Genomic DNA, 15180 nt, shown 5'->3' on the forward strand with positions numbered 1-15180 from the left:
GGGAGAGCCAATCGCTCTGCACACCCCCTTACAAAATGTGCACACTCCTGCCTTAAGGTCCCTCACAGAATGTGGCTGCAGGATCACAACCTTCATCTTGACTGCACAACACATCTAATCTGAAGCCAGTGTAGGCTATTTCAGGGGCTGATTTAGATACAACACCATATGGTGGTTGGACCGTGACTATCCAAGAATGATCAACTCATCTTCCTCACATGATACTGAAAGCAGCTCAAATGAGCACAGGCACTGGACCTGTCCAACACCTGGCTTTACAAAAGGAAAGAGCTGTCAGAATTATCAGCCTCAAAAAGGAGATTCAGAGAGCACAATGCAGCTTTACCTCTGTCTGGATTTCCACTTTGGAACCCAGATGCAGTGGAGAGTCAAACTTCCAATAACGTCCTCTTTTGAAGGCAGCACTGACAGCAGGACATCCACAGGAGGTGGCGGCGATAAAGAATCACTCTCTCTCATCCTTGCCAAAATTATAGGGGGACACACCATGAACCTCAAATCAAAAGCCAGACTGTCATCATCTCAACATGAGTGAAACTATGCTTACGATGAATGTGATTCATTTTAAAAGTGACTGTTCACAAAATACCATAAATATTTCCATCTCCATTAAACCTTTTCCATACGAGCAGAAACAAATGCAATAGGCAACTCTAATTTCTATTTTTGAAAAAAGTGTTTACTCACATATTTTAAATAAATTAATTTGAAAATAAGAATTAAACTACAGCATATATAGTCTGAATATAAATTGTTAGAACTACAATACTTAAATTCCTTGTTGCATAAATCTCATTACTTAATGCATGACAACCTGCAAAATGTCAAAATCAATTATTTCTTTGAAATGAGTAACAGCAGTTACTTATACATGACAGCTAACTGAACTTACAATACAGGTCTCCTGACATTTCCTGAGTGAACCAAACAAATATATATATATTATCTTTTTAGAATGATGAAACAATTCCTGACAGTTGAAGTAGATAATTCATGGACTTCCAAACACAATTCAGTTTGTTTTTAACCAAAAAAAGTTCAGACCAGCTTGTGATAGGATAAATTAAAGCTATGCTACAGAGTACAGGAATTTGCTACTATCTGTTTATACAGTACATATTTCCAATCCAAAATACAGAAACCAGTTTAAAAAGCTAATTAAAAAAAGCTTACCTCAATCCTAAAAGGATCATTTGAACCTGTGTCACAAAGCTTAGTGGCTGAGCATCTAGTTCCATGTAATGCATTGACCTTATCTAGTATGGGATTGGAGGGGGCAAAGAAAGGAGATGATACTCAAAGCAAGACTAAAAACAGACTTAAAAACCAATCATGATGTGGGTAGCCTTTAAACAAGTTTCCTCCACCTCAAGCCCTGTGAATACAGATCTTTTCCTGAGCACAGACTGCCAATTATGCCAAATTACACCATAGTTCTGGGATCCACATCTGCAGTGTCTTCACTTGTCATCTAAATGCTCTGTGGAGCGGAAGGGCAAGCATATGAAGCCAGTGTGTCACCTGTCCCTCCTGCACATACATTAAAAGGATTGACTAAAAACAGAATGAATAATTCTGTTTAAACTGAGCCAGCAGTGTTCTGGCTAACTCACAGCTTTTTTCTTAAACAGTGAAGAACATGCTGGCCTTGGCTGTTCATTTTATTGATTAAATAAATCAACCTCAAACATTCCCAATGGTAAATCAAAAATTAAGAGGGCGAAAAACCCTTAACCTTTTTTAAATTGCATATTCAAAGAATCAAGTAAATGCTTTCCTGTGACCAGTTCTTTTATTATAGTCCTACCCAATGGGCATTTTAAAAAAAGTCCATAATTACCTTTTGTGAGGTTAAAGCATATTTTTACAACAATGTAATTTGCAGTAATTTTATTTAAAAAGTATTCAGATATGCTAAGAACTCAATAGTACTTGAGATTTTAAAAGAGTTCTACAGTTTTCTTCTACGCTTCCCCATCAAGAACTACTCTATATATCCAGTCAATGGATTTAAAAACACATTTCTACCATGCTGCTCCTCTATCAAAATGCAGTAATTTCAATAATAAAGATAAATAGAAAAAAGTTAATGTACACGTTGCTATATTTTACAATGTTTGCATCCAAGCTGTAAACTGATGTCCTTTGAACTGACCATATTTACCCTCTGTTATACAAAAAAGCAACTTTTAGACACCAAGGGCATGTCATTCAAAAACATTAAATTGAAGGCATTGAATTTCACTATGCATATTTCTCTTCCCCTCTCCAAAAGCAGGTACTAAAAAGTCAGGAACGTTCCCTTTCCTCTCCATAATATTGTTGTTTCCAGGCTTTTCTGCATTGAGAAAGGGATTTAGTTGTAGCAAAACAAAAAACAAACATCTTCATTTTAATGCAAACTGTCAAAGCTCAAAGAATATGAATAGACAGTTTGTTTAAAATCAGAATTGCTTAGCTTATAAGTTTAACAAAAGTCCTTGGTGACACACATTAGTCAAGAGGTCCTTGGAAAATAAGTCTGATGTAACCCTGCTCACCAGCCAGCTGATGTGCACAGAATGGACAGGCTGCATGAAACGTGTGAGTACCATGAGGAAGAGGAATCTGGGACCAATATGCAGTTGTTTTTTCTGAGCACACATGTCCACAAGGGCTGAATGCATGAGTTGGAGGTCCTGCATCTACATAAAATCCAGCTTCGCAGCCAAGCCACAGAGGTACATAGGGCCCCACAGAACGACACATGGGGCATTCTCGATCCTTCCCATCTCTTTCCTCTTTGTTTCCCCAATTATGATAGCCATGTACATGGCCACAATTCAGATATACCCATGGTTGCTTTTCATCTACAACATCTTTCCTCTTCATGCTAGGAAACGCTAACGTGTTAAACCCTACAGGGCACTGAGGCCTGGCAGCATTTATTTCCTGTCTTAGTGCTTCCAAATGCTTCACTGTAGGAGTGCGTGAAAGGCCTTCCGCAGTACGCCACAACAACGTTGCTCCACACAGATCGATTAAGGAACCATCTTGGAGTTGGTTCGTTTCATTCTCAACCTGAGATGGAAACATTACAAAATTACTCAACTTCCCTTTAAATCTATTCAGTCAGTTTACCTGTAAAGCCTTGCAAGGAAGCTCTGGACAAAAGCTTCAGTTAGCAGTGATTTTTGGGGCTTAAATCTGAGATACCTCTATGGCTCAGGCTTGGCACCCTAAAATTAAATCCACCAAAAGCACCCATATGCCTAGACATCATGAGTTTCTTCCTGATCATACACCCAGTTAAGACTGCTAAAGAAAGAGCAATAGTTTACCCTGGGAGCAAGTCTTAAGTTAGTGGTAATATATACAAACACACACACGGCACTCTAGCCCTCCTAAACAAATGCACCATTAGTAAAACATCTGACTTAATTTTTTTTTTTTTTAAACTAAGGGAAAAAAGTCAACCAACCCTGGTTTTGTGTCTCATGAATATTTGTAGAGCAGGGTTTACATTACATTAAACTGAAACTTCCGAAGAACTGTGGCAACTTTGCTCTCTCCCACAAAATGAGAAAACCTTGAGACAGACAGGGAGGGTTGTGAAATTTCAAGTAACTTCGGAAAATCCAATATCATAATGCAGCAAAGCTTCCACTGATCGCAAATCAACATGCTAGATAGGACCACTACATTTACCACAGCAATTCTGTTTTTCCATTCCATTTTCATCTGAAGAAATGGGTTTTACCAACAAAAGCTCATGACTTCATACATTTGTTAATCTCTGTGGTGCTACAGGACTGCTTGTTATATATGCAATAAGCTCAGTAATTTAGGGCCAGAGCCCAGCAGTATTATTTAGGTAGAGTACCATTTCACTCCATGAACACCCACTAAAATTAATGTGACTCAACACAGAGTAAGGCACTGCACTTTTTATGTTAATCTGTGACAAAGTCAGTCAATCAAGTATACTCTGGCCCATACATATGCCTATTTACAGGCTTAACACACTATATCTGTATCAAACACTCAGAAAAAAGTGTTATTCACTATACTTACCATTTTTCCCCTCTGCTGAGCTGACCTGGTTTCACGGAGGCTGAATACATTCCCACACACAGATATCTCCCTCCACACCCCTGGTTTGGAGTCTTCAGTAAAACCATTGCGTGGATGCATAACAAGAACTCCATTTGTGGTTAAACCATCCATCTGTCCATCTGAGGTCTTCCACTTGGCAGCTTTTTCCTGGAAATGACAATGACAGAAGTTCCATTCATATGCAATTCTGAGGTATAAGCTATTTTAAATATAAGCCAGCAAACTGTCTCTTTACCCCAAGAAAGATGTTTTTTGATGAGTCAAATCCTGCAGCGTATATTCTCGCCGTAAAAGGAGGGTTCCGTTCACATATGATTCTGCAAGCAAACCTCGATATAGTACTCTGCACAGACTGCGTATCTGAATTACTCTGACTTCCAGGAACTGTATCTGTCACTACGAAATCTATAGGGCTCTCCGTTGACCGGCCAATCTGAGGAGGGAAGAACATACATGGACTTAGAAGCTACAGTACAAAATATTTAAAAACTTAACATTCTGAAGTGGTCAACAATAAGCTGTGACTTTTCAAAGGCTAAACAGCACATTACCAGCTGAGATTCTAACCCGTTCCCACCAAAGAACTTGTAAATAATTCCAGCTCTAATTTGTTAAAGCCATGTTGTCTCTCTCAAAGTGAGACCAAAGTAAGTGAGGTAATATCTTTTACTGGACCAGCATGTATTCATTCCTCCAGAGAATATTGAGTTTCACAGAACTCGTCTTCAGGTCTAGGTAAGGAAACAGAAATGTCTAAATGCAAATTGGGACAGATGATTAAGCATAATGGATTCACACGTTGTGGGAAACCACATAAGAAGTGGCCAAGTAAGGGTTGGCAGGAAGTGGGGTGTATTACAAATTGTTATAAAAAACAGTGTCTCAGAGCACATGTATTTTAATCTAGCTGAGTTATGAATTTAAATCTCCAGGCTTGCAGGTATAAAAAGTTTTCCTTTTAGGACGACGACATCATTAGATATGAAATGATCACTTTTCATAGACTGTTCTCAGGTGCTAAGCTGTTTGGGTGTTGTTTTTCTATGGGAGTTCATTTGAGAGCACAGAGATTGATTTCATGCACAGAATAATTCTTGGGGCATTTGACGCAGTGAATGATGTGCACCCCGAGTTATAAACAGGCACACACAGGAGCCATAAATCTTAAAACAGATACTGTGGGTGGCACTAATTGTGGCCATTTGTCTCTGCAGGTTTTGCAGATGTTGCTGCTTTGAATTGGTATCCTGACTGGTAGGTGGGGAGCTAGTTGCTAGATGAGCAAGATAAAGCTGCAGTACTGTTTAAGGGCAAAGAAGGGAGATTTAAGAAAGATTTCATTAGCATGTGATCCACATCAAATATGGGTTGTAGCCATTTCATGATTCCCCATATGGACTGTAGTGAGATTTTAGGGGACAAATAGGCTTTGTGGTCACTGCCCAACCCCCCGTGGCCCTTTCCATGATGCAATCTACTTCTTCAGTGGATTGTCCTTGTTATGGGAAGGTTTCAAATGTGTTTAGGTGTGTATCCCAAACTTTGTTCAGAGCAAGTCCTGTGGTATATGAATGTCTGTCTATAAATAAATTTCTTAGTTTATTCGGAATGGATGCTGAATCCATGAATGTAAGCATGGTGTTCCAGGGATTTCTTGTATATAGTCATTTGTGGGTTCCACTGTTGAAGCTGCTGGTGTTCAGAAAGTTGATGTTACTATGAGAGTGTTCTAGAAAGAGACTGATGGATGGGTGTCAATTCAGGCATCTGACTTTCTTTAAAACAGAGCATTCCACAAATGCAGAAGGAGCTGGTTTGCCTTGTTTACTTAGGTGAAAGATCTTGGCCTGAACAGGTTCCTCACTATATTCAGTTTCCAGAGATAAACCCATTTTTGGCTGAAGGACCCACGTTTCTCAACTTGCAAGAGCCTGGCCCCTTGTGTCCGTCTACGGCTAGATACCAGAGACGGCTTCTGTCTTGCTCATTTCTGCCAAAGTTCAAGACAAAAGGATGGAATGCTGTATTTCCCTTCCTGTCCACTCCCCTGTGCACATATTGGACTTTATACTAACATGTTTAATTTACAGAGGAGGCAACTATTTGCCTGTAACACTGTCCCGTCTGAGAGACCTGTTTTTCCCTTTGTTTGGTCAGGCTGTAAATCCTAATTGCAGTGAGTACTGATAATTCTGTATACAGTATTAAACTTTACCATGCATAACAATTTTTTCTAGCTTATGTTCAACAGTACTGTACTTGCTTTTTAGCGTCTGCTGCTACCTGACTGTACACTTTTGGTTCCAAATGAGATGTGTGATTGATGGGTCAGTTCCTAACTGATGTTCTACTGCATTTGACAAAGAAATTAATGACTAGTGTGATACTCAAAATTTATTATCTTTTAAATAATTATCAGGACTCCAAGTATGGGATGTGTGGCAAATACATCAGGCCTGACATTGACTGCTGAGACAGTAGTGAATCACAAACAGGTTTCTGTGTTGCAATTTTGTTGGTGGAGAACTTGAGTTTACATCATCCGTCTAAAAGATAAAAATATCAACACATCTTAGATATACCATTAGTTCCATGATATACTATTTCAGAAATTATTTGAAATGGCCCACGAAGAGGCTGACATGCTGGGAAGTCATGTTAGTCCACATGGTTTGGGTGACACGTTTGTTAAATATGAAGTAGCTGTAGGTCTCCTCTGATGGGTACATCTTGTCAGATAAGATCTTTATTAAAAAAATAATGGGGGGGGGAATGGTAGTTGTGCACGGCATCATCTTCACTGTGAAATAATTCTTAGAGTCAGTGGAAGATTTCTTCTAGTTTTCCACGTGTTAGCATAGCATCGGGTAGGACAGAATTTGCTCCCATGACAGAATGGCATATGAGTTTGAGTTAAAGGTAGGCAGTTTGATAGGTTGAGGATGCCGAGGTATTGTGTAGCATTCATGTGGTGGGTCCTCACGTCTTGCTTTCACTGGAGGAACTATGGTTTTCACTTTTTCTTTTTGTGTTGAATGGCTGCCATCTTTTTCACTGTCATGGTTTTGGGTTTCCTACATGATCTTCATATAGGTTTGCTGATTTTTAGTATCAGTGTAGGGGAGCATACAATTTTTTTGGGTTTAGGTGACCCCTTCCAGGGTATGTAAAGTGCAGAAGATAGTTCTTTAACAACCTGTGAAATTTGGTTTGTTCAAGGAGAAGGCAGTCAATAGAAGAAAAAAACCTGGTGAAGTCAGATGTTGCGGGTCTTTCCCCTGAGGTAGCTGCATCAGAAAGGTGAACCCCACTAAGTCAGCCCCAGATCAGCAGCTGCAATGTCAAAATCGTGGGAAAGCGATCCCTTTATTCATGGAAGAAAAATGATAGCACCACCAGGGGCTACAGAAGCCCAGGACATGTTCTAATTCTTGCCAGTTTGTTAAGACCTATAGAAAGTACAGATCAGGAAGAACACCCAGGACATGTTAGCAAGCCCTACAGTTCTGATGGGTCCTAGTGGTTAGGACAGAAAGTACAAGAAGCATGTGCTCACAATGAAGTATCCCTGCCACAATGGAATACTGGAAAAAGCAGCCAGCTCTAACCAAGCAATCATGAGCAGTGAGTCATAACACTGGGCTGCTTAGAAGGTAGGGTGGCTACCTTCAATAAATTTGCTGACATAACTCCTGCTCTTCTGACTGCAAACAATTGGCTGAATAATGCCTTCAGTGCAAAACTATTCAGCACTCTTCATTAGAGTAAGGTTGCATGAAACTGACTGCCTGTCAGTTGTTCTTGTCACAATACTTGGAGTGTAAAGAAATTTTTACCTGATTCCATACAGGACATTCAGATAGCCAGACAAATGACTGGGGTGCTACCAAGTTCGACAACTTGCTGCCTGAACTCTCTTTTCATGGGTATTTATGGAATTGACAGACAACTCCCGTGCCCTAATTTTCATGGTGAGGTGGATTATGCTATATCCCAATTACTGGCAACATAGCAAAAGCAGAAAAAAGACTATGGAATAGAGGTATTTTTGGGTGGGGGGTGGGAGATAGTTTTTTTTCTGTTGCACGTACTCTGCTTTCCAGACAGGATAACTCATCAATCCACATGGACTGTCACAGGTGATTTTAAAGAAGCATTCACACTGCAGCCTGCCTGAAGAACATTTGTACAAAGATTACTTATTTGTTCTCTCTCTTTCTAGGGCCCAGGGAACTAAGAGTCAGACTAACTTCAATACCAGAAATACACTGAAGCAAGTTATCGAACAATCAATTTGCAAGCACCCAGAGGATCACAGGGAGATACGTAAAAGGTTAATATGGATTTGTGAAAAACAAATCACGTCAAACTGACCTAATTTCCTTCACTGGAAGGGTTACTGGTCTAGTGGCTGAGGGGAATATGTAGACATATCTTGATTTTAGTAAGGCTTTTCACCCTTAATTACTGGACTTGCTTATAAAAAATTGTGTTACCAGAAAATAATTATCCAACTAGTGACACTTGCACTTCCCACTGCTCTTACTAGCAGTTGATTCTCCGAAGCACTTTAAGCATGAAATTAGCTTCAAGCTCTCCCTGTCTGTGAGATAGTTATCCCTTGCTCTCCATTTACAGAAGGAGAAAGGAGACAAATTAAGTAACCTGGCCACAGCCACAAAGGATACCTATGGTGGAGTGAAAACTAGAACCCTGCTTCTGGTCTTGGAGGATTACTCACAAATACTATTCACCTTCAAACACTGGAAACCTTTGAGTGAAAAGGTGCCTTGCTCTATATTTTATAATAGAAAAATACATGCTGCATGTTCTTTACATACCTGAAACATATCAGTGTTGTTATCATGTGTATATTCAACCACCACCGTTTGTGCCCGAGACAAGGTATATGATATGCTGTGTTGGTCCTTGTTGCTTATTGCCTATAGAAAATTAAAATATATATTAAAATAAAGAATATTTGAGCAAAAGAAAGGAGAACAAATAGTAGTTAATTGACAGAGTAATGACTAAGTTAAACACAGTTACATTAGTTAGATTGGGAAGTCAATGCTCATGTTATTTTGCAAGTTTAAAGATTGCAAACAGGCAAAAATTTACATGGCTTAGCTGTAAACAGATACTGATTTTAAACATGAAACAGTCATGCAGGACACCAGCTGAGACTTAATTGTCTGGCTTTAGCAACCAAGATGTTTGCATTTTAAAAAGCTGTCCAGGATATCTTGGTAAATGCCACAGCTTCCTCATGACTAGTACCCTAAAAAGAGCCTGAGTAGAACATGGCAAGCATCAGCACTGCTCAGAGATTAAATCCATGAAAGCTGAATTTGGCCCCCAAACTAGAAAATTTGGGACGTTTTACTGTCACCAGCAAACCAGTTATTATTTCAAACAGCACTTGGCTTTAGAACAAAAAGGTGAGATTTATTTAAGCTATGTTCAAGAATATGACAATCAAAAAGAACTATTAAGTAAATGATAGCCTCACTATATAGCTATGCAAGGCAGAAACATCCAGAGCTTTGGGGCAGACTGATACCATGCCTTATGGGGGGTACGCACAGACAAGTGTGTGGAAGGAACTTCCTCTGTTCAATTCCTTCTCTGAATGAAGGCTGACTGTTGCAGCCCCATCCTGCAGCTGGTTACCACTACTGCAAGTGGTGGGTCCCTGATCCACCTTCTCCAATTAATTCAGTAAGGCTATTCAACTGTGGAAAAAAGTACATGCTACCTCCTCCCATAAGGAAGTGCTCCTCTAGCACATGAGTAGTTCTGCTGCATCTTGTGACAAAAGCTAATGTCAGAAAGGTTGAGAACCCCAGGTGTAGTGCCTCTCTTTGAGCCCACCCTCACCCCTTGCTATAAAAATCCATGGCCTAGTTGGGAAGAGGGGGGCAATATGGGCATGGAGGCAGCAGCAGCAGCAGAAGCTACAGGCTTAGTCATGTGGGGGTTGCTGCCCCACAGGGCTGGGAGCACCATTAGATGTCCCTCCCTCCCTACCCCGCCCCCCCTGGGGTCAACACACTGGTACCACAGAGGTTTGGGACAGCACAGTGCTGAAACTTGGTACTATCCTCATTGGTGTACTGGGTACAAAAACACTACCGACCACAGTCAGAGATTTCAGCCAGCCTTCTGTCGTGCTTGATGACTGCACAAACCTCACTAATTCATTAACTGCTAATTTGGTAAAAGGGAGAAGGCAGTCAATAGAAGAAAAAAACTTCTGCAGTGATACAGACAAATGGAAACTTGTTCAGACGCTGGAGTTAACAATAATGTAAGACTGATCCAGAAACAGACCCAACTGGCCCATCATCACCATACTGACACAAGACACATGCTGCTGTGTGACGGACATGAATCATTGTTAGCATCAGACATTTTGGCCTAGAAACAAAAGAATGGCAAAGGCTAAAAACATGAATGCAATGCAGGTAAAAACTCCCCATTCTGAGGTGAAAAAACCCCAAGAATGTATTTAACTTTTAGTCAATGTGATATCATGGGATGATCAGTCAGCTATCTAGATAAAAAGCAGTAAGAATTGCAAGCAAAGCAAAGGAAATGGAACTGTACTCAAACACCGGATGCAAGATAACTAGCAAAAACAGATTAAACGTTCAGTTTGTCAGCCAGGGCTATGGGACTTTGGGCCATTTTTGACTTGAAAGACAATGGCTTGTTGTCTGTAACTGAACAAATGTTTTCACAGCCTGCTTGTGAGTGAAGCACCTGTGAGCCTGGAGAAACAGTGAGAACTCATAGTAGGAGCTGTGGGCACAGTCAACTCAATTACAGCATTGGAACCAACCCCCTCTTTTATACTTCTCCCAAATTTTAAAAAAACATCACTCAGCCATTTTATATAATTTCATGAGCTAAAAGTTTATGAACGGGTTGGCATTTCCTATTTCCAGGGCATTCAAAAAAAGTCAAATCCTACAGCCCAGGGTCAGCAACTTTTCCAAGGTGGAGTGACAAAATTTGACCTTTTGACTTTTGCATAGTTACTGAGTGCGGTGATAACCTTCTAAAGGCACTAATAGGCCTACTTAAAACAGCTTCATTAACAAAGATGCAGAGCTTTACCATTTTGTTCTTTAAATCTCTGTCTGGCCGAGCTTTTAAATATCTAAAAAGATGTCCAGGATTCTACTCCAGGTTGAACCTCATCCCAGATTCTCTGGTCCTGGACCATCCGTTGTCCTGCCGGACCATGGATGTTGCTAAACCAGGGATCCCCAGCCACAGAGATTGCGAGGAGCTGTGGGCTCAGCCAGTTTGGCAGACAGCCCTACTAGCTTGGAGCAGAGCTGCCGCAGACCCTGGCTGGGGACCCTGGCAGCCAGAGGCACAGAGTTGCTGCCAGCTCCAGACGGGGCCACCAGTGGCCCTGGTTCCTTTCTATATGTGCAAATGGCAGGGGGCACATGCTACTGTCATTCAGAACTCCCTTATACTATCTTTGTCATCCCAGATTTAATTCACTGTTCTCAGAATCTACCACAGAGGCAGAAGAGTGCTTGCTTTCCTAGAAGACGCTCTCATTGTATGAGATTGATCCCATGCTAACCTCATCTAGAGAAGGGCTGGTCCAATCAGAAAGGATCTGGGGCAACCCTGGACTCGAGGCTCTCAGGGGAGCAATGGCCCATTGACTAGATGGGTGCACCATTCTTAACAGCCTGTAACCGAGCAGGTTATTTGGCACCAATCTCAATGGAGCAGATCCCAGTGACCCATGGACAGCCAAGGCAGCCAAGTTGCTTCAGTAAGCTGGAGATGTGAGAATGGCGCCTAGGGTCAGGTGAAGGGGAGAGAGGGGTTTTGAAGGGTAAACCTGGGGACATGCAGTCAGAATCCCTCCAGTCACAGATTTTCCAGGGAATGGGCAGGCCAGTCTGTCTCACCACTCCCCGCCTCCCTAACTCACCCTGTTTCAAGCTTCACTGCAACAGGGGCAGGAGCCCTGTGACAGTGCCTCAGATCCCAGCCCCATGCTCCAGTGGGGGGCCCTGGCCCCACACTGCAGGGGAGACCCCATGGGGGAGGGGAGGGGAGGGGCAGGGCCTAGCTCCCACTTCATGTGCCGGGGGTTGCTGACCCTTGCTACAGCCCTTCATGTGTTTAGTCACAGGTTTCAATCTGAAATGTGCCAAAACACATCCTGTGAGACTCCTGAGCATCCTCAGTTTCTACAGACTGCAATGGAAGCTGCAGGTACGTGGCTGCTCCTGGGAAATACTACACATCTGCAAGACCACTGGCTCCAGTGCAAGTGTGCATAGAGTTCAGATACAGTAAGGACTTCTGTCCACATTCCTGTTATCAGCTCTGGTCAGAATCACCTTTCATTCTTTCAGCTTTTCAGTGCCCCTTCCTGGGTTTAAAACCTTCCCTATTTTCCCTCTTAGTAAGACTCAAACATGATTTTAAGCCTCTTGCAACACTGTGAAACCCAACTCCCTTCAGTCCCTACCCCATACATGACTGACTTCCACCACCAGTGGACTGAGTAGCAATCATACTCAAGAGCACTCTCATGAGGGAGCGTGTCAAGCACAGTGCCACTTGAAACTCAGACCTAGCTCTGGTTATGCAGACTGAAAAAACAAGGAATACAAGTTGGCAGCACATTCTGGAGGAAACCAAACAGATAAGATTTTGTGACCAGCTTCCTTAGTTATTTACTAAATTTACTGCCTGTTTATTTGTGTTATTTGGCGAGGACTGGCTTTGTTAGTGAAAGGGGGACTTTTAGAACAAAGTGAAAGGCACCTATTGTCAGAGCAGAATTTGGCCTACAACTAACAAGCTTTGAAGCCTACCTTTGCTGCTTGAGGTGTGCAGGCAATATGGACAGTGCTGGGTTTCACCCCATTTGCCTTGGGTCTTTTAAATAAAGCAAACCTGCTTTTCCTTCTTCCTCGATCTCCATTTGGCAGAGAGCCATTATACCTGTGAAAAAAGCCATTATCCAAGATAAAAACAGAAGAAATATTTTTGTTAAAAGTTTGTTTGGCGCAATTATTAATTGCAGATCTAAAAAACACCAAGAAAGACTGAAAAATCTTTGCGGTAATTAACTAATATATTATGAAAGGTTGCCGGAAAGTTGCATAAGATTGCATCTGAATATAGGAATATGGTAAACGGACACCTCTTGGTGTACAGAATTATAGGGTGCAGTCAGAAACAGATGCAGAAAGCCACACGTGTGTGTTTAGGGCCCAATCTTGCTCATACCAGCTTCAAAGGGAACAGGAACAGGCTCTAAACTGGTAAATATGTAAGATGTATGGTTATAAGTAGTTTTATCTTCAATGATTGGCTTGTATAGCAGAAGCAGGATTCCAATGACAAACACGTACTCTAAAAGGTTAATTCTTCCCCCAGAGAAAATCTCTCAGATAAGCCTAGATAGGTAGAGGAAAGGGATGTTTATCTAGAGTAGGAAAAAAGATGTTTCAATAAAGCAGGTTTATTAATATGTATCGACACCTTGGTGCAGACAGGAGATGCCGCCCTACAGACCACAATCAAATAGATGTCTTTAATACCTGTTGCCTACTTGGCACTAGGATTCTAAAATACAATAGCTTGCATGCTTTGGCTAAAACCCTGTTTATTCTAGTCTAGACAAGATTTTAACCTAGAGAGATATTCTCCTTACCAAAGATCCTGTCTTTCCACCCATGGCTAGGATCTCTGAAGAGGTCATTAGCCTACTGTGGGTTTAATGCCACATAGCTTACTTGGCCTGGAAAGCAAACCCAGGCTTTTAAACACAACAGTTCAAATCCCCATGTGATTGGCTCATTTTTCACTGAAGAGGCCCTGCAATAAACTAACATTTGAATTCATTCTATTCATTTCTACACAAAACACTCACCCTAATACAATCAGTTCACCATATTTTACTGGTGTTTTAGATGGGTGATTTTCTTGATCAGGAGAAAACATGAGCTTAGTTAGTGACTTCTTCTCAAATTCCAGTTGTCTGATCAAGGGCCTTGGCAGACTTTTTTCATTATTTCCTGTAAAATAATAAAGGTAAAACAAATTAGCGCAATGTTAAAATATCAGTTACCGTCTCCAAATAAGCAAGACAACAGTTTAAGTGAGCCTGCCCATCCAGCATAGACTTGGGTAACAGTATATGGTTATGCTTTTGTCGCCTGACTTGCTGCAGTAGTGAAATCATTTCATATGCACTGGCTTCCCATGTTTCAGTTTGTCTTGAGTAACTGCTTCTGACACAAATTTTACATGTAAATAATATGAAAATAAATAAGAGCTTACATACTAATTTAGGTTAGAATGCCTTCAAGTAATGCCTGGAATCACCAAAATATAGCCTATAGACGGCTGCCATAGTAGAACAGATCTGTAAAAAACAGTTGAAATTTACTCCTCCTGATTATTTTAAGTGGTGTAAAACCACACTTGGTATGCTTGGTGATGCTTTTGGATAAACCCTCAGCTATGCTGCCCAAAAGCCACACATGGCACAACAACAGGAGATGTAGCAAATATGTTTGTTTGTTTATCATTTTGAGTCAAGAGGAATTGATATCACAAAAATAGTCTGACAACGGATGGTACCCCTGCTATGTTTGGATTTCAAAAGATCATCAAGGATCACATTGATCACCCAACAGTGACAAGATTTAACTCTGAGCTTAATAACGTGATGAGTACAGTGGTGAAGATCATGAATTTTCTTGTTGCACTATCTGCCTTGACACATCAGCAGTTTCAAGCTCCATTTGACTATGAACAGTGCATAGAAGGAGATGATTCTTCACAGCAATGTTTGCTGGTTAAGCTGTGGAAAGGTCTTGATACTCTGCAGACTGTCTTGATACAATCAAGATCTTTGTATCAGGAAAAAAGTCAAAGCTACCCTGAAATGGATGAAAAATGAGTCACATAAATCATGTTTCTAACAGACATCACTACAAATCTAAGTGACCTCAACCGTCAGCTCCAGATTGCAGACCAAACTGTTACGGGTCTTTTTAGAACATG

The 15180-nt window shown here is 41.0% G+C and overlaps 1 protein-coding gene across 3 annotated transcripts in view; it reads right to left on the bottom strand.

The window, feature by feature from the left end:
• Positions 1 to 678: 678 nt before the first annotated feature.
• PELI1 (pellino E3 ubiquitin protein ligase 1) overlaps positions 679 to 15180 on the bottom strand; it is a 52204-nt gene continuing 37702 nt past the window's right edge. For all 3 annotated transcript variants that reach the window (XM_074989403.1, XM_074989404.1, XM_074989405.1), the window contains 6 exons: positions 14042 to 14186; positions 12978 to 13107; positions 8958 to 9059; positions 4352 to 4549; positions 4075 to 4263; positions 679 to 3081 (listed from right to left, as the gene is read on the bottom strand). In XM_074989403.1, coding sequence (XP_074845504.1) covers positions 2515 to 3081; positions 4075 to 4263; positions 4352 to 4549; positions 8958 to 9059; positions 12978 to 13107; positions 14042 to 14112 — 1257 coding nt within the window. In that variant the 5' untranslated portion in view covers positions 14113 to 14186 and the 3' untranslated portion in view covers positions 679 to 2514. The remainder of the gene's footprint in view (positions 3082 to 4074; positions 4264 to 4351; positions 4550 to 8957; positions 9060 to 12977; positions 13108 to 14041; positions 14187 to 15180) is intronic.

Source organism: Carettochelys insculpta, chromosome 3, assembly GCF_033958435.1.
Source record: "Carettochelys insculpta isolate YL-2023 chromosome 3, ASM3395843v1, whole genome shotgun sequence".
NCBI classification, from domain to species: domain Eukaryota; kingdom Metazoa; phylum Chordata; order Testudines; family Carettochelyidae; genus Carettochelys; species Carettochelys insculpta.